At 37.7% G+C, this 18,944-nt stretch overlaps 1 protein-coding gene across 2 annotated transcripts; it reads right to left on the bottom strand.

Moving 5' to 3' along the window:
• Window positions 1–8,451: 8,451 nt before the first annotated feature.
• Window positions 8,452–10,732, bottom strand: LOC122045891 (cytochrome P450 704C1-like). 2 transcript variants are annotated; one of them, XM_042606306.1, is made up of 6 exons: window positions 10,295–10,732; window positions 9,945–10,160; window positions 9,593–9,880; window positions 9,178–9,510; window positions 8,810–9,013; window positions 8,452–8,730 (listed from the first exon to the last, which is right to left on the bottom strand). In XM_042606306.1, exons 1-6 carry the CDS (start codon window positions 10,598–10,600, stop codon window positions 8,551–8,553), a joined length of 1,527 nt encoding a protein of 508 aa, XP_042462240.1. In that variant the 5' UTR covers window positions 10,601–10,732; the 3' UTR covers window positions 8,452–8,550. The 2 variants fall into 2 exon arrangements, with proteins under 2 accessions (XP_042462240.1, XP_042462239.1); XM_042606305.1 differs by having other exon boundaries at window positions 9,178–9,516; window positions 10,295–10,731.
• Between the last annotated feature and the right edge of the window lie 8,212 nt (window positions 10,733–18,944).

Here is an 18,944-nt window from a genome sequence, read left to right as displayed (position 1 = left end):
CGATTAAAATGGACTATCATCCCTTTGCCTTCACCTTTCTATTTAAATTATAGTTAGTTAGGGTTGAACCAAACGGTCAGAGAGTGTTGACGGTTAGAGGCCGCTGGCAGTCGACGAACTGCCTCCATACTTGACGGTATACAGTCTGCCCATCGCATACTCAAATTATAACCTAGATGGGAATGTAAATCTAGGGGAGATCACAATTAATTTTAGATTAGCCGTCTTATATGCTTCCCGATTTACTCTGATGACTGATAAAAAATTTCTATAGAATCAAACTGATTATTTCCAAGATAATCAATAACACTATTTAGAATTATCATTTTTTTTATTTATCCGCGCCTTCGCCCTTCTCTCCCGGACCATTCCACACTAGGTGCACTGCTCCCACCTCTTACCATCCACTATGCTATTGTCGGACTTCACTGTCGCGCTGCTGCTCGCATGGATTGAAGCGACTCTTCTCATCTTCCTCACTTGCTCACGATCCACCCCCTCGGCTTTCTCCATCGGATACTCATTGGTTTTTCTGTCAAAGGAAAAATTATGAAAAATTCCACCACTCAAGGTTGTTTTTTTACCTTTATCTAATTTCTTTCCTTTGGCGATGTTATCTTCTTCATCTTGATTGTTTGAGTTTGAAATGTTTCATTGTAGTAACTTGCTACCAAAGTTTTTGAAATTTGCCTTCTATAACCTCCATAGTCATGAGATGACAGAAATTGTCGTATTCAAAAGTTGTCGAATAAAGGAATATGTATAATCTAGAAACATATAATCATGTCCGAGGAATCTTCCATTACCCGTGCCCATCCTTTTTGTAATTGATACCATTAATAAGGTGGCTAAAAGAATATGCTGTCATAATGTGTCGACTGATGGAAAATGTAAAATCACATTCGAGAAAGGTCTATTGAATGTTCATGCCATAGATGAATATTTTTTGACAAATGATTACGATTTTCTGACAATGTTATGCCTTGAATACATCTCGACCGAACATTTAGCCGATCGGCCGCATATTGTAGTGTGACATCTATACATAAACGAGATACTGAATCCTATAAGGATGCTCTACCTTTAGGGTTGCCCTGATACATATCATGTGATGTTGGAGGTTTGATTATGAAATAAGAAAGAACCAAGTTCCCTAGGTTCGGACAGTTCTATGACCGACTGGCCATACGCGAGGATACTTATTTATGAAGAATGAGGAATTGAGCCTCGAGAGGCTTGATTGGTGCTTTCAGTCAATCGTCCTTGTACTTAGAGGCTTGTCTTGGAAGTGATATCATGAGCTCTGGAAATCCGATCTGGTTTCTTATGAGATTTGCATTGTATGTTTACTATGTAGAAATAAGGATACTGAGTTTTGGAATTATGGTCAACCTTATACTCGGTCGCCCATATGTAGGAGGATGGGGGAATAAGCAGCGAGAGCCCATATGCTTGACCGATTGTGTATTAAGTTGCACATTAAGAGTGGAAGGCCGGGTCCTTAGAATTTGGATGAATATATTACTTGACAACCTTGTGACAGGTCGATCCTCTTTTAAACCCAAGCAACTCAGGAGCAATCGGTTATATGCTAAGTGTTCTAGCACTGGGGTGACACATTAGGTCTCTCAGGCCCGACTGGAGCTAGAGCAGGCCATCCTTGAATTGGGAGCCTTAGTGTTGGGTGAGAAGCAAAAGAGTGACACGTGGGTTGTTACCTTTCCTTGACTTTGACTGTCATATTACCTTGACTTTGACTGCTACCTCATCCCAAGGTCCTCGTTTAACACCACATATTACTAGTCTCCCTTTCAAATCTAGTCGAAGGAGACTCATAATCAACTGATTAGACCCAAGTCTTGTATATGCTCGATTAGCTCGCTAATCGGATTGACCGGGTGAACATGCTTCGGCTCGCCCATTATTGGTTCAACCAGGTGAACGTGCTTCCGATCACCCATTATTGGTTTGACCAGGTGAACGTGCTTCTGCTCGCCCATTATTGGTTCGACCAGGTGAACGTGCTTCCGCTCGCCCATTACTGATACACTTAGTCGTATTTTTTGAAAAAATACATGTTAGAGGATTGATATGCCCAGCAATGTACCACTGATACGTAGGAAGATATTTTTTAGTGTAATGATTCGGCTGTCTTATCCATTATAAATGTTCATTTATGGGCAAGTGTCATGTGTCTCACTAACACATTCTTTGAAGTGACAGTTGATACATGTTTTTTCATACATACTAATGATACTCCTCCATTTGCAAATCGACAGTTATCAATGAGTATGCTGTTTTAATCGAATGACTACGGTGTAGCCTTATCTTGTGACTTATGTTTAAAAGCCCTAAGTGGTGCAAGAACAAATTACCTTGTGCTTTGTCTTCTTCCATCCTCTCTCCGGCAATTTCCTTCGATAAACTTGTTTTTCTCTCGATCAGTAAGTTCCTCCTCTACTCCTCCTTTGTTTTCCTTACAATCTCTCATGGCTTAGGAATTTTTTGCTCTCTGGTACACTTTCAACAATCAGATTTTGATAACACTGACTGTCAGACCATTCATTTGCAAAATGAAATCTCCACAAACTACCGTATCCACCTTCCAACCCCCCCAAGATCACCCTCATCGCCCTCCTTCGGGTTTTGTTACCTTCTTTAAGGATCAACTGAAAGGGGGTTTACATTTTTTGAACCCTGTTTCCTCTTTGAGATAAGCCTTCATTTCAATATCCCCCTCTCCCAATTTGCACCGAATGCATTTTGCAGTATGTGCGAGATGTCCATTTTATTTCGCTTGTATGACATTTCATCAACTCCTCATAAATTTCACTTGTTTCTGAAGCCCAAGAAGTTGGAGTCGAGGGTTTTTCCGTTTCAATCTCATCCCAAGGTAGTGTTCTTCAAGGACATGTATTCTTCCAATAAGTGATGGAAAACTTGTTTCTTTTTTGTTGAACTACCCGAGGATGCTTTTTGGCTGGCCGCATGGTGGTCCAACCTTCCCCCACTTCCAGAACTTGGGAACTTCAAGCTTGACCTAGCCTTCATCTCCTACTCGAAGAAGCTAGGCGGTGTTCAATTGAAGGCTCCCAAGCTACTGTAAGAGGGCCTACTCTACTTGTTTGGACTAAGTCCTATTCGAGTAAAGCTTCCGTGCTCCTTTGGTAAGTCTTATCAACCTGTCCATTAGATTGGCACTACCTAAAGTCTCTCTTGTTTCATGCAACGGATGCTTTCTTTGAGGTTGTAGCTTTCAAACATATCTAGTTACAAGAGGACAAGCTACTCCAGAAAGAGCAAATGTTGCTAGCTAAGTGAACTCAACAGCTGACTGATCCTTCTGGCGATGCATCCAATAGCCAGCCGACTGCATCCAACAAGGAGACCGCGCAGGAAGAAGTGTCAATCGATCCTCTCCCAATCTCTGAGGGTTCTCCTTCTAATGAGGCAAAGACACCATTGGAAAGGAGGCGCAAGCCCGCCCTCTCTGCCCAAGTTCTTAAGGGTGAGCATCCCCTATCACTGTATCTTTGCCTCACCTTATGCCTGTCCGGGAAGAGCCCCCGACACAATCATCCAAGCTGACTTTGTTCGCTTGTCCTTCAATACCCACTCCTTCAAGCAGTCCAATCCAAGAGGTCACCTTATAGCCGACCAGCTCTCCGATCATCACTTGTCGATCGCCGACCACTCTTCCAGTCACCCCTCTCATCGAGGCTCCTCCGACCACAACTTCGAGTATCAAGTCAAAAAGGCTCTACAAATTCTCCGCCATCTATGACCTACCCTCTACCCCCGACAATAGCTACCCACCCTATCATCTACCCCATTAATCAGAGGTCGCATATTATTAAGGGGCCCAATGATGAAGGCATGTGAGGCGGCTATGAACCGATTGTGTGACTTTACGCCATAGAGATGACAGTCGTGTATTCATTTGATTTGACTGCAGTAGGATTTTTAACCCTTCAACTATTTTTCACTCTGAACATTTCTTGATGATTTTTGTTCTACAGCAATGGGCATTCGGAATGGGTATGTTGTAGAAATTTACAATTTTAGCTCAGGAGAATGAGGCCCTGAAGAAACACCTATCAAAGGTTGACTCCCTATACACTCCCGTCCGCTCACCCTGAGAGAGTCAAGCTTAGCTCGAGTGACTAACCCAATTAGAAAAGGAACTTTAAGAGACTCAGGTAGCATGTAAGACTGATGTAGAGCGCTTATTGGTTTTCTTTACCATCATTGCATACAATGAAAGATTTACCTTCATATCCTTCTCAGAAGTTTTCAGCATTACCATCAGATTAATCAAACTCTTTTCCATATTGTTCATGTTGAAGTTCAACACAAACTGAGAAAATGATGGAGATAGTGACGACAAGATTAGGTCAACAGCCAAGTCCTGGTCCAACTTGGAACCTAAGCTCTCGAGTCTCTTTATGTACCTGATCATTTTGAATACATGAGACCCAACTTGGTTTCCTTCCTCCAGCATGGTATGAAATAGTGCTCGAGAGGTTCCATACCTCTCTACTCTCGCACTCTCTTAGAAGAGCTCATGCAAGTGCTGATCAATCTCTCTAGCACTCATGTTCTCATGTTGTCTCTACAACTCGGGAGACATAAAAGATAACATGATGTATTGCACATCTAGTACATCTTCTATATACTGAGAATAATATGACTGATCTTCATCTGAAATATTTGATGTAGGCTCTTTCAGTGGTTCATTTTCGAGCACGTAAATTTTTCTTTCGTGTCTTAAGACGATTTTCAATTTCCTATACCCATCCAGGTAGTTGGAACCGAGGAGGATATTTTCTTTCTCGAGAATGCTTTACAGTAATAAGGTACTTGTGTTTGCCATCTAAAATTTAAAGCAGAGTTTTAGTGTTTGTGGAATATATTTAATAAAGATCTTTTATAACTCTTATAATTTGATTCAAGTCCAACATCCTCAACTGTTAGAATAAGAAATTGGTTGGTAACAATTCCTAATAGGACCGAAACCCTGAATCATATAAAATGCACACAGCTGAGCTGTACCTACATACTGCATTCATCAAGTAGGTCTTAATTTGTCAATCACAAATCTATGTGATTTTTGGTATATTCTTATTGAGTCTTATATTCTCAACACTTGACCCTCAAATCAATTAACCTTAGCTAAGCTTAATAAATCAACGAATTTAAGTTAAGTCGATGCACTAATAATTATGATAAATTATAGATGTTTTGACACAAACTCATAGTTGAGTTGTACCGACTTATGTAAAAACTCTAATTATCATCATAGTTATTAGTGGAGAGCATTCAACAAATCTTGACTTTAATATATTTAAGGGATTTTATAATTATTAAAATGTCTCACCATGATTAACTTTTTGTGCATTTGCACAATCTCATTACGAGATTTATCTCTATTAATCCTTATAGTCTTTTAAGACAAATAGGACCTCAGAGATTTTAACATGTTAATATACTTATGCTATAAGGAATTTATATCTAAATTACAATATGTATTACTTACAGGTTTTTAGACAAAATTCATTTCTAAAATAAAATGTTAAGGCATATAATTTGAAATAAAGAAATTAAGATTTTTTTTGAAATATCTCGAAACACTAATTCCTCAAATAAATTTTGAAGAATCGGCTTAGTACTATATGATACAACCACAAATTGGCTCTGATACCACTGTTGGGTTTGGAGCGCAGCGGAAGACATATACTAAATCATGGATCTCTTCGTGGTACATATAGTTTTACAAAAATAACATAAAAATATACCTCAAGTTAAGGGTGTCAATTCGATTGGGTCGGGTTGGGTTGGGTCGGATTGATTTTTTTAAACCTAACTCGAACCCGACCCGAACCCGAGTTCAACCTAAAACACGTAAACCCGAACCCGACCAACCCGATCAACCCGAACCCGACCCAGGTAACCCAAAAATCTGATTCAAAATGATTTTTTTGGGCTGTTTTTCCTATAATTCTTCACTTTTATCTCAATACTCCAGCATTATCATACAAACATAATTTTAATATGCATAAAAATATCTTAATTTTCAAAATAAAATTTGATTTAACCCTAAAAAACCCCACTAAACCCTATATTTAGGTCAACCCGGGTCAACCCAGATCAACCCGAACTTGACCCAACCCAACCCAAAAATTTTCAACTCTCCAACCCTCCAACCCGAACCCGACCCAAACTCGAAAATGCCCAACCTGAACCTGATTTTTTTTGGGTCGACTTGGGTTGGGTCGTCAGGTCGGGTTCATTTTTGACACCCCTACCTCGAGTTCTTGATAGGATTGAATGATATCACAGACAGATAAGAGCCCCATGTGTGACTCCTCTAGCGATATCTATGCGCACTAGGTCACAAACTTGTCACGATCCGTCAGGTGCTAGCCTCTTAGATCGACAAAACCTTAGAAGTATTATCGATCTCTTTCGATAGAAGAAAGCGAAGAAGAAGTTGACAAGGGAGAAATGGAGATAAGGAATTCATCATTTGAATCTTTCCGTGGATGATTACTTATAGCCTCCAAGGAATACGAAAAGTTAAGGTCTCAATTAATTCATTATTTATGATCTTCATTAATTAGGAAGATGAAGAGTTATAGCCTCTATAAATTGTTCATTTATGACATTTATTATTATGACTCTTCAAATTCTCTATTAATCATCGTTATGATGACTATTTGAATTATCCATTAATTATCATGATTATGACTATTCAAATTTTCTTTTCTTTATATCAAATAAATCCATATTTGATCTTGATCTCAACTAGCTTCCAATATTTCAAAATTAATTAATAATCCAATTAATTCTTATTTTGAAATAATCAATTGATTAATTTTATTATCCACTAAAATAATCAATAATGTTCATGTCTACGTGCTATGCGTGCGACCCTCTAAGTTTTATACACGAAGGTAGTGTAAATCTATACATAGACTAAGGTAACCGTCTAGCAACAGTTTTTAGCCACCCAACGTAATAAAATTAATATCAATCATAAACTATAAAACACCATTAACTGATTACTGTGTAATTCAATCTCTTCATCTAAGCCTACATCCCAATTAATTCGGTACATTATGCATCATTACCAAATTAATTGTTTTACTTTATTTCCAAGATATAATAGATTCCTCTTGAATGATAAATCATTTCTTCCATGGCCATGAATTTCGATTCACTAATATCTCTATCAAGCGGCCAGGATGTTAACTCTTAATCCAAAAGAGCGATGAACCCTCTATTGATTCAACATTATTCTCTCTACGCTTTGTCATACACCCAACTACCGTATTAATCACAATCCGATTAAAGACTACTTTTAACGATGTCAAAGCATATAACTCCACACATAGAATAAATGAATATCTCAAGTTAAAAGATCAATTACACTCGTTCATAAGAGGAATGACCAATGATGCTTAATATATGGTCTTCTCTTAAGCGGGTCATGTCCAGTGTACCTCTAAACTCAAGGCACCCTGAGTACAACTTGGATATCCATCCCTTGGTCTATCTCGATCTAGTCATACTCAGTGTTGATATTCATGTCTCCTCTAGATATCTATTTGATCAAGAACTGTTTTCTAATTAATATACCCATTAATTTGTGAAAATTTATCATTAATCATATACGTATAAAAAAGTAAATCACTAATGATAAATACTTGTCTTTATAAAATAATTATCCATAAAATACATAAGGAGTGTCTTGACACATAAATATACACACTAATATTATTATCGGACATAGACGAGTTGATTATTACCTGATTAATTTATAGAACTGGATAAGGATTGAATTCTAATAAAGATGGTTAACTTTGATTTTTCAATTTACCCCTTCTAATAGTATGGGATAGTCAGGATGCCCATCAAGATGACGAATTGCCCTTGTTATGTGAAAGAAGATATATTATAGCTTCAATTTATAGATGGCTATCAACTAGTTAGTTAGGGATGAAAGGAATTTTTTTACAGAGACATGTCCTTAAGAAATGGACCATTTATCCTATTATAATAAATTTAGATAGTGCTTTGTTGGATGGAATGAGTGGATAATAGAAAAGAGATTGAAAATTTATGCTTAGTTTAGAAAATTTATGGTGGATCCTACAGATCCAATCCCCCAACATGACAATAAGTGAGTATTTAACAAAATAGGATGAATAAAAATCCCTCTATTTTCATTTCCCATTTCTCATTTCTATCCTTCTCATTCTTATTCTCATCCGGTTTTCGCAAATCAAACACTCTGATTTTCACAAATCAAACACTCCCTTAGTCTCTAATCAACTGTCAGCCGGCGGAGACTTTTAGGCTATCTGATTGATGCTATAGAATCCGGCTGATTTGAAATTGGATTAACAAAGATTATATTAAATTTAATATTATAATATAAGCATTATAATATTGATATTATAAATTTGTTTATTCATTTATAAGCTTGTTTATAAGCAGAGTTAGGGAATTAAACTGAACACACGCGTTTAAACTGGTTCAAACCATGTTTCACCTACGGCACACTTCAAGGAAGAGGCCTCCATCGATCAGCAAAGTCATCGAGGTTTTGAAGCGCGCAACCTTGCCCTCGTCGCTGAGCTTGAACTCGAAGAATCGCAGCAGCACCGCTGTGAATATCTTCATTTGTCGGTAGGCAAACTCTTTCCCCAAGCACAGCCTTGGCCCAGCCTGAAAGCAAACAACACAAGCAGCCTCAAACTCGTGCAATGTTCGGACCGTAAAACTGAACACTTGGATCATTTCTTACTTGGAAAGCTGTGAATTTGTATGGGCTTTCAGGTTGGAAGATGCCATCGTCGTTCAGCCACCTCTCCGGGCAAAAAGCTTCGGCATCTGCACCCCACAAGTACTCCATCCTCCCCATTGGGTATGGCTGGTAGAACACAACATCATCTTTTCTTACAGTGTAGCCTCCAGGCAGAGTGTCGTCCGAGAAGCAAACCTTACCGTCCTGTAATTGCAAATCATTCCAAAAAATTAGCTTCGTTATGATACTTTCATAGTGAAGGGAGTCTTAGCACAATAATAAAATTATTACCGTGTGACTATTTTATAACGTAGGATAAGACTCTGTATTCGATACTACTACAATTTACAAACTAAACGGACACTTACCATGGGGCCGGGAGGATACAGCCTAAGTGTTTCAGTGAGCGCAGCATGAAGATAATGCATTTTGTTAAGCGAATCCTCGCTTATCTTCCCCGCGAACGCATCGAAAGCCACTGCAGGCTCCGTGGCTTCAGTAACTTCCATGACTTCTTTGTGAATCTTCTCCTGAACAGAAGGGTTCTTGCAAATCAAGAAGAAGAACCATGCCAGTGTGCCTGCTGTGCTATCTTTCCCAGCGAGCACAAAGTTCAGCATTATGTCCCTCAAGAACTGAAGGCTGATGCTTTGTGGATCCTTTTTTCGCTCGTCCAGAAATCTCGACAGGATATCTTCGTTCACGTTCTCCGATTCATATCAAATAAGAAACATTAGTCTTTTGGCAGAGGAGGAGATTGATGGTGTCAAAGGAGTCGCTTACTGATTTATTTCCTGTTTCTGAAGGCTGTTCGATCCTGATACTGATCAATCTGTGCACATACTCATTGACAAGCTTGATTTTATCTCTGAGTTTTGCTTCAGATCCAATGTTCAGATACCTCATAACCTTCCACAACGGGTTTACATATCGCAGAATGAGCATCTCGTTGGCGACATCGAACGATTTCGCAAACTCATTCCCCTCCTGATCAGAGCTGTCCAAGCAATTCAACTCTACTCCGAACCCAATTCTGAATATCGAGTCCATTGTCGACTTCATCAGTAGGTCCTGTCGGTCGCAAAATTCAGGCTTTAGGGATGAACTCACAAAATTCATATATATATATGCTTACCTGAACATCGAACTTCTCGTTACTTTTAGCACAGGATGAAACGACATGAGCAAGCTTAGATGCATTTTTTCTGAAGATTGGAGAGCTGAAGTCTCTCAGGGCCTTTGTGGCGAGCACATAACTGGCAAGCTTTCTCTGGCGGCGCCACTCATCGCCATCGACAGAGAAAATTCCATCGCCAAACATATCTTTCAGGTTCTCATAGTGCAGCCACCCCTGAAAACAAAATCATGTACCAGATTGTTACCTCAACACTAAGTCCGACCATAGACTACTTGTTTTCCTTCGGAGACGAAGGCCTACTGGATTATAAAAAAGAAAAAAGAAAATCATATACTTTTCGCTAGTACCTTGCCATAATTCTGGAAATTGGTCTTGAGGAAGTACTCTACGACGATAGGATCGGCGGTGTAGATGTACTGGCAGAAGGGACTCGAGAACCTGAAGGTCTTGTGCTTGCGCGAGAGCTCGGTGTGGTAGTCGTAAATCCTTGGGATGTTGACAATTTGATGCAGAATTGTCCCAATTGCAGGAGCATACTGCTTCTGCTTATTGTTGTTGTTGCTGGGGCTGCTGTTTGATCGGCGGAGAAACACAAAGGCGCACGCAGCTGAAAACAGAAGGCCTAATGTCGCCATGACAGTGAGCAAGTCCATGCTTGCTGCAGGTGAAGTAGCTGGTGTTTTTGGTCACTTGGGAAGAGGAGGAAGGATAGATATGGTGGAATTGGATGAGGAACAAGTCTTCCTTCATATGTGGAGGCTGACCAAGCCTACATCGTTTTTTCAACAATAATCGAGGCTGACATAGCCTACATCGTTTTTTCAACAATAATTTTTTCAACAATAATCGAGGCTGACAAAGCCTACATCGTTTTTTCAACAATAATTTTTTCAACAATAATCGAGGCTGACAAAGCCTAGCTACATCGTTTTTTCAACAGTGGAGGTTAAACCTCTCCCGGCCAGGTCCCCACGATGATCTGTCCGGAAAAGACTGGACTTGATCGTTCCGGTCAGTGACGGTAGATATGGTAGTGATTATTTTGGAGTAAAATTTGCAAAATATAATTCTGTATGTAGTTTTTATTGAAATAAAATTTTATTTTCATCTCCTGATTAAATATACTTATCTAATTGTCTTTAATATTTAAGTATAAAAAAAAAATTAAAAATGAATATGATTCCTTTTAAATTTAATATGTTAAATTAGAATCTAGTATATTTTTTTTATCAAATTGAGTACAATTATTTTCCACCTCAATTGGATGAAAAATATATTAGATTTTTTTTAAATGATATTCAATTGGATGGAAAATATATTAGATTTTTTTTAAATGGTGTTGAATTTAGGAAGAATTATATTAAGTAGAAAAAAAGTCGTACTCAATTTAATATAAAATATACTCAACTCTAGTTTAAAGTGCTGAATTTAATAGGAATTATACTCATTTTTAGACTATTTATACCTAAAAAATATGAAGAGTAATTTTAATAGAAAATATACTCGATTCTAGTATCAAATACCGACTTTAAAAGGAATTATACTCATTTTAGTATATTTTCTATCAAATTGAGCACGATTCTTTTTTCACCTCAATTGAATGAAAAATATATTAGTTTTTTTTTAAATGATACTCAATTAGATAGAAAATATACTAGATTTTTTTTTAAATAATACTTAATTGGATAGAAAATATACTAAATTTTCTTTAAATAGTATTGAATTTAGGAGGAATTATATTAAAACAGGAAAAAATCATGCTCAATTTAATATAAAATATACTAATATATTTTCTTTAAATAGTATTAAATTTTGGAGAAATTATATTAAAATAGGAAAAAAATCATGCTCAATTTAATAGAAAATATACTTGATTCTAGTGTAGTAATGTAAAGTGCTGACTTTAAGAGGAATTATATTTATTTTTGGACCTTTTGTACTTAAAAAAAATTTGAGGGGCAATTAGGTAACAATATTTGTACGAGGGAGTTAAGTAAATAAAACTTTATATGCAAAGAATAGAAACAAATATTTTTTATGAGTTAAAATTACATGTAAAATTATAATTATAATTAAAGATTTTTCTCTACTCTACCCTTATTTGGATCCCTTATTTAGATGACTGACCAAAAAGTAAAATTATCCTAATTATTAAAAATATCTTTAAAATATTAACACTCAGTTAAACATCCTATCATTATTTTGACAAATATTTAATTAATTTTTAATTTACATTTTCTATTATCTTTTTTACATAATTAAAAGAAGAGATTCGGTACAATAATAAAATTGTTACACTGACTTTATTGTACTGGTTCAAGTTGATGGTATGATTTTTTTTTAGGACGGATTAATTCTTTTTTATTTTTTCATATAATTGAGACTTAGAGCCTAAAAGTTTGTTAAATGACAGAACATAGTCATCACATTACATATAGGCCCTTGAGCTTCTCAATATACAAAACAAGCCATTAACTACAAGACCGTTAACGCGCCGAGGCAGCTCTCCTCGCCGCCATGCCCTGACAAGCTCCACATACTCGTCCGCGTCCGACATCGCCCCTTCATCGACTCCTCCGCCAGGAATCGTTCCGCCCATCCCACCAGCCGAGGAAGCTTCTCTGCATCCAAAAACTTCACCTGTTTGGAGTTTCTCTTGCACCTGATCCACCTAAGCAGCTACCTGCTAAGATGTCCAATAAGCCGACGGTATCGCTGCTGAAGAACTCCTTCCCTTTGCTTCATTCCGCAAAGGTCCCTTCCAGTATCTGAAGCACCTGCTCGATCTGCCCTGTCAGCTTCGCCATCGTCGCCGCCTCCGAGCCTTGATTAAAGCAAGGCTTTTCGATGAAATCAGAGTCAAAATTTTATTTTTTATTTGATGAACTGCAAAAGCAGGGACCTCTGTCTTGGAACCGAATTCAAAATTTAAATATCATATTTTTATACCCTTACCTACAATGGAAATTTAAACTTTTATTTTATGATTTAATAATTAAATCAAAAATATGTTCATATGGATTTCGGATTTTTAAACAAATATAAATCCCTAAATATATATTGTAATTTAATTATTCAAATAAGATGCTAAAAATATAATAAATATAAGCTATCTGTGATTGATTTATCTAATAGTAATTTAATTATTTTATTTATATGTGTAAAATATCTAATTCAAATATATTAAATTATTTAAATATACCCTAAATAAAACTATTAACATAAATATCAATAAACACATGAATCAAAACATAAGGAAAAATATATATCTCAGACTACCTTTGTTTTGTAATGTATTGAACTTGAATTTCTAATGCATAATCTGATTTACAATCCGAATTCTCTTTCCAACATTTAATCATACTAGTGATCAAATGTCGTTTTTTTTTAGATGATCAAAAAAATATTCCTTAAAGATGAAAGATCAGTTGTCAGATTTCCCTTCATAAGGGTTGTCCAAAGGGGATGAGATCCTCTAGTCCCCTTGTCCCGATTCGCTCCTGGATCAGGACAAGGGGATTGATAGGATGTAATAGTCCCCACCTGTTAATAGGTGGAGGTCATTGTCCCCCACCAATGTAAAAGTTGGACCAGAGATTGGTCTAACCTTCGCGGATGATCTCATCCCTGTCCAAAGTGCCCTTAAAAGAGATGCACGTTCCAACAATTGCTGTTGGAATACGGTTTTTCGAATGGAAAAACGAGGTGCATAAGTTGATAAAGTCATAATTGACTTCAAATTCGAAATCTACGTTTTACGTAGATAAATCTAGACTATTGATTTACTCAAAATCGATTACGGATGAATCAGAAATTAATTGTTTAAAGTGAAGCCCAAAATTAATAGATAGAGAATAGTCCCACATCTAAAAGAACAAGGAGAGCTCGGTGTGGTAGTCGTAAATCCTTGGGATGTTGACAATTTGATGCAGAATTGTCTCAATTGCAGGAGCATACTGCTTCTACTATTTGTTGTTGTTGCTGCTGGGGCTGCTGTTTGATCAGCGGAGAAACACAAAGGCGCACGCAGCTGAAAACAGAAGGCCTAATGTCGCCATGACAGTGAGCAAGTCCATGCTTGCTGCAGGTGAAGTAGCTACTGTTTTTGGTCACTTGGGAAGAGGAGGAAGCATAGAAATGGTGGAATTGGATGAGGAACAAGTCTTCCTTCATATGTGGAGGCTATCAATTTATATATTATAGCTTCAATTTATAGATAGTTATCAACTACTTAAGGATGAAAGAAATTTTTTTAAGGAGACATGTTGGTAAGAAATGGACCATTTACCCTATTATAATAAATTTAGATAGTGCTTGATTGGATGGAATATGAGTGGGTAATAGAAAAGAGATTGAAAGTTTAGGCTTAGTTTAGAAAATTGACGGTCGATCCTACCGATCCAATCCCCAAACATGAAAATAAGTGATTACTAAACAAAATAGGATTGATACAGTGCATGTTCGTGGGGTCAGTAAAAGATGTGGCTAGAAGTCAAGACCACAAGATGGTCAGAAGTCAAACTGACGTGGAGGTCAGGAGGGTCAGAAGTCTAACCTCCGTGGTCGGTCAGAAATCAAGCTTATGTGGAGGTCAGAAGTCCAGCCTCCGTGGCTAGTCAAAAGTCAAGCTTATGTGGCTGGTCAGAAGTCAAGCTTATGTGGCTGGTCAGAAGTCAAACTGACGTGAAGGTTGTTGGGACCGAAAAGTAGCTAGAGGGGGGGGGGGGGTGAATAGCTCGTCGCGTGCTTCGTGGTTGGCGTTGCTTGTTTCTTCAAAGATGTGCAGCGGAAATGTACAAGAAACAAAATATAATGCTAACAAATGGATTTTACTTGGTATCCACCTCACAAGAGGTGACTAATCTAAGGATCCACATACTCACGCACCCTCCAATATGAAACACACTCCTCTACGGTAACTACCGAAGGCGGAGAAGCCTTTACAAACTCTCAATACAAGAAGAAAGGAAAGGATATGAAATACAAGCAAAAGCTTACAATAAACCCTAACCCTAACTTCTTTTCTTGCTTTTGATCCGCCTCTTGACTTGGAAGAACCTCCAAGAATCTTCAAGAACTGGCGATCTGAACTTGAGAGATAGCTGTGGAGTTGCTGGTGAAGATTGGAGATGAATCGTGTAAACCCTGCTGAAGGAAACGCTCGCCTGCAGCTAAATACGACGCCAACGGTCGGATCCCGATCGATTGGATTGCTCCCAATCGATCGGGGAGACTTTGGATCGATCAACCGATCGATCCAGAGCGCCTCTGTGCTCTCTGGAATAGTCTGGATCGATCGGCAGATCGATCCAGGGCTTATCGCGCACAAACAGCAGCTCCCAATCGATCCACTGATCGATTGGGACCTCTGGATCGATCCAAAGGTGTTCTGTTCGTGGGGACTCACCCGATCGATCAGCTGATCGATTGGGTGCTGATCGATTGGGCATGATCCAATCGATTGGCTGATCGATTCAGATCTGCTGGATCAATCGGCTGATCAATCCAGATCTTGGTTTTTGCCCAAAAGCAAGTCCAAAGCCCCCTAAACCAACATCTAGTCAACCATGACTTGTTGGTACATAAAACCTAGCATCCGGTCACCCTTGACCAGCTAGGACTCTCTCACCAAGTGTCTGGTCAATCCCTTTGACCCACTTGGACTTTTCTCCTCTTGCTAAGTATCCTGTCAATACCTTTGACCTACTTGGACTTTCACCAGATGTCTGGTCAACCTTGACCCATCTGGATTTCCCCGTGCCTGGCTTCACTCACCAGGACTTCCCTTCTGCCTAGCTTCACTCACTAGGATTTCTCTTCTGCCTGAATTCACTCACCAGGTCTTTCACCTAGCTTCACTCACTAGGATTTTCACCTGGCTTCACTCACCAGGATTTTCCAATCAAGTATCCGGTCAACCTTGACCTACTTGACTTTCCATCACAATCTCCACACATGAACAATTGCACCTGCAATCTCCATGTGTTGTCTACATGTATTGTCAAACATGTATTGTCAACATGTATTGTCAAACCATCAAAACATAAACATTAAGACTCGAGCTTGACTCACTTCAAGCCCAGTCAAACAGGTCAACCTTGACCTAGGGAATATTGCACCAATAATCTTCCCCTTTTTGATGTTTGACAATACCACATGTTAAGTTAGGAAATTAGGCTAATCTCATAGCCTCAACTCCCTTCATGCCAATATCTGAATGATGGTTCCCTCCATTCTTCTCCTTTTCTAGAGGGCAAACTCCCCCTTTAGGTACTGAAGGCCTAATTTAACTATACATTCTCCCCCTATTGGCACACATCATAAACATGCCCTCATCTTTGGGCACACATCAATCACAACCTCTCCCCCTGAAGAGTTGCTTATCGTTGTTCATAACTTCACTCGTTGTGATCAACACGATAATAAAGATCTCATACCCTTCATTATCATCAATGCTCACCCTTGAGCATTAACCACTTGAATAACTCAAATGAAGGTCTCATACCCTTCATTTTTATCAAATGCTCATCCATGAGCAAACTCCACTTAAACAATGAGGATATCCACTCCTCATTAATTTCAATGCCCAACCTTGAGCATTTTCTCTAAAAGAAGGTTAACCACCCCCCAAGGTGTATAAAAAATAATTTTCATGTCCTTAAAAAGTCCCTCCCCCTAAAGACATGGTGGTAACTTCTGTCATTGCACCAACAATGACTTGGAATCCCTAAACCTTTAGAAAACCCAAATTTAGAAGTTTTGAGGTTCAAAAGTTCAAAATTTGAAGCAAACCTCAACCTAAACTTCAATCTAGTCTTCCTTAACCAATCCATCTTTGTTTTCAACATGAAAACACCCTTTTTATGTATACAAATGTATTTTTAAGGGTTTGGAATGGTTACCTAGACTAACCATGGTTCAAAAATGCTGAAATCAGGCTTTATCAGCCAAAATCAGCAACTTCGATCAATTGGAGTTGGGTCCCAATCGATCGGACCATGCTGAATCGATCCACTGATTGATTCAGGAGGGCTGGATCGATCGGTGAATCGATCCAAGAAGCTTCTGTTCGTGAGAAGCTTGCTCTCAATCGATCGCCCGATCGATTGAGACCCTTCAATCGATCGGGTGATCGATTGAGGTATGATAGTTGCTGAAATTTCATTTCAGTCAACTTCAGAAACCCCTAGAAAATTCTACAAAATTCCAAAAATCATGAAAATTTGTGTAGACATTATTTAGGGTATATACTATCAAGGAAAAATAGTTTTTTAATAAAATACTTTATATTTTCAAAGATTGACACAACTTGAAAACTTGAAAAAACTTTAGTGTTTTCTTCAAGTTTGTGTCTAACTATTCAATAGTGATTACTATCAAAAGATAGTCTTCACCAAGGTTTTCCAAAATTATTTTTAAAACATTTTCAAAACTAATATCCCACCATGTTCCTTGGGCTTAATGCACATGACTTGTACATTAGCTTTCCCAATGATGGGAAAACACATAACTATGTGTTTTGATAAATTTAAAACTCAAAAGAATGCACTAAATCAACATCTTGAGTTTTGTTCATCATCCTAACATCTCACTTGTATCTAATATGCACCAAAACACATACAAGTCACCTTATGGGTATTTGTGAGATGTAAAGTTTGGTTTTGCCCTAATCTAGGGATTATGCATATCTATTTAGGCATTTTGAGTGGTAAACATCCACCAAGGATGTTACTTGTTGATTCCACTTGTTTATAAATGCCTTTTGTTTATACCATTTGTTTATAAATGTCATTTGTCCTTAATTTTAAGGAAATAAACATAATGCATGATAATGTTATGACATACATCAAAATGAAATAGCTTCCAAAAGAAAATTCCTATGACTACATGATGTATGTATGACATGACATGATATTTTTTGTATTTTTCATCATAAGTCATGAATGCAAAATCTAAAACTAAATATGATGTCATGGCATATAGTGAGCAAACAATCATGGCAAGATTTAGCATAAATAAAATACCTAGATTACCTATCTAGGTGTCCTTAAACCTAAGCTAAGTTAAAACTTAAACCTAGATTGCCCTCTAAATGCTCCAAGAAAATGCCAAAGCATAAATTGGCATTTCGAGTTCTCTTGATTAACTTATGCCAATTGAAATCAAGCTTATTCCTCAAATGTTGGCATATTTCATTCTTCCACAAGAGTAGCACTTTAAATTAAGGCTTAGATTGACCTTAAATTTCCTAAGAACATACCAAAATCCCAACTTGGTAGTTCTTATGATTTTCCCAATTTGTGTCACTTAAAATATCATCCAATTTATCAAATTGTGACACATTTTACTCTTCCCAAGAGTAAACAATAAATCTATTTCATTTTCAAAGGTTAATAATAACCTTGAAAATGCTCCTTGAGTGTCAATTTCTTCAAAATTAGGTTAACTACCCTTCTTCTTAGAGTTGACACTCTCTAACCATCTATGGGGTAGAGAAGATGCTCCTAGGAACCCAAAACCTATTGGTGCTCCTTGGATGCTCTATATATTCACTAGGGATAACTTCCCTAGATACCTTCCTAGTGACCTTATTTGGCTTCTTAGAAGCCTTGGTTACCTTTTCTAGGTCAACTCTAGGGATTGCTTTCCTTGTGACCTTGTTTATGACTTTCTTAGACTTCTTAGAAGTCTTAGTCACATTTGTTGTTGCAAAGATACTTCTAGGGATGACTTTCCTTGTATCCTTGACTTGACATCTAGACTTAGGGTTGGTTCCATAACTATATGGAACCCTATGGTAAGTAGGTGCATCCCTTTTGATTTTAGGTTTGTATCCCAAACCTTTATGGCCCTTGGATGACCCTTGTTGTCCTAAACCTAGATTTTGCTCATTTTGCCCTTTAAGGATGTTTTCCATCCTTTTTAGGGTCTTTTCAATTTTATCAAGTCTTGACCTCAAGACTTGATTTTCTTCCCTTAAATCCCTAGATTTAGGTT

The sequence above is a fragment of the Zingiber officinale genome, chromosome 2B, assembly GCF_018446385.1.
Source record: "Zingiber officinale cultivar Zhangliang chromosome 2B, Zo_v1.1, whole genome shotgun sequence".
NCBI classification, from domain to species: Eukaryota; Viridiplantae; Streptophyta; class Magnoliopsida; order Zingiberales; family Zingiberaceae; genus Zingiber; species Zingiber officinale.
The sequence above is the reverse complement of the archived record's forward strand: the minus strand, read 5'-3'. Positions and strand labels throughout refer to the sequence as shown.

Bases quoted from the DNA above. Each gene is read 5' to 3' on its own strand.
- LOC122045891 (XM_042606305.1), bottom strand. From the start codon at position 10,600: ATGGACTTGCTCACTGTCATGGCGACATTAGGCCTTCTGTTTTCAGCT. The intron at 9,517-9,592 runs GTAAGCGACTCC...TATGAATCGGAG, and splicing joins CAGAAACAGGAAATAAATCA to AACGTGAACGAAGATATCCT. The intron at 9,014-9,177 runs GTAAGTGTCCGT...TTGCAATTACAG, and splicing joins TGTATCCTCCCGGCCCCATG to GACGGTAAGGTTTGCTTCTC.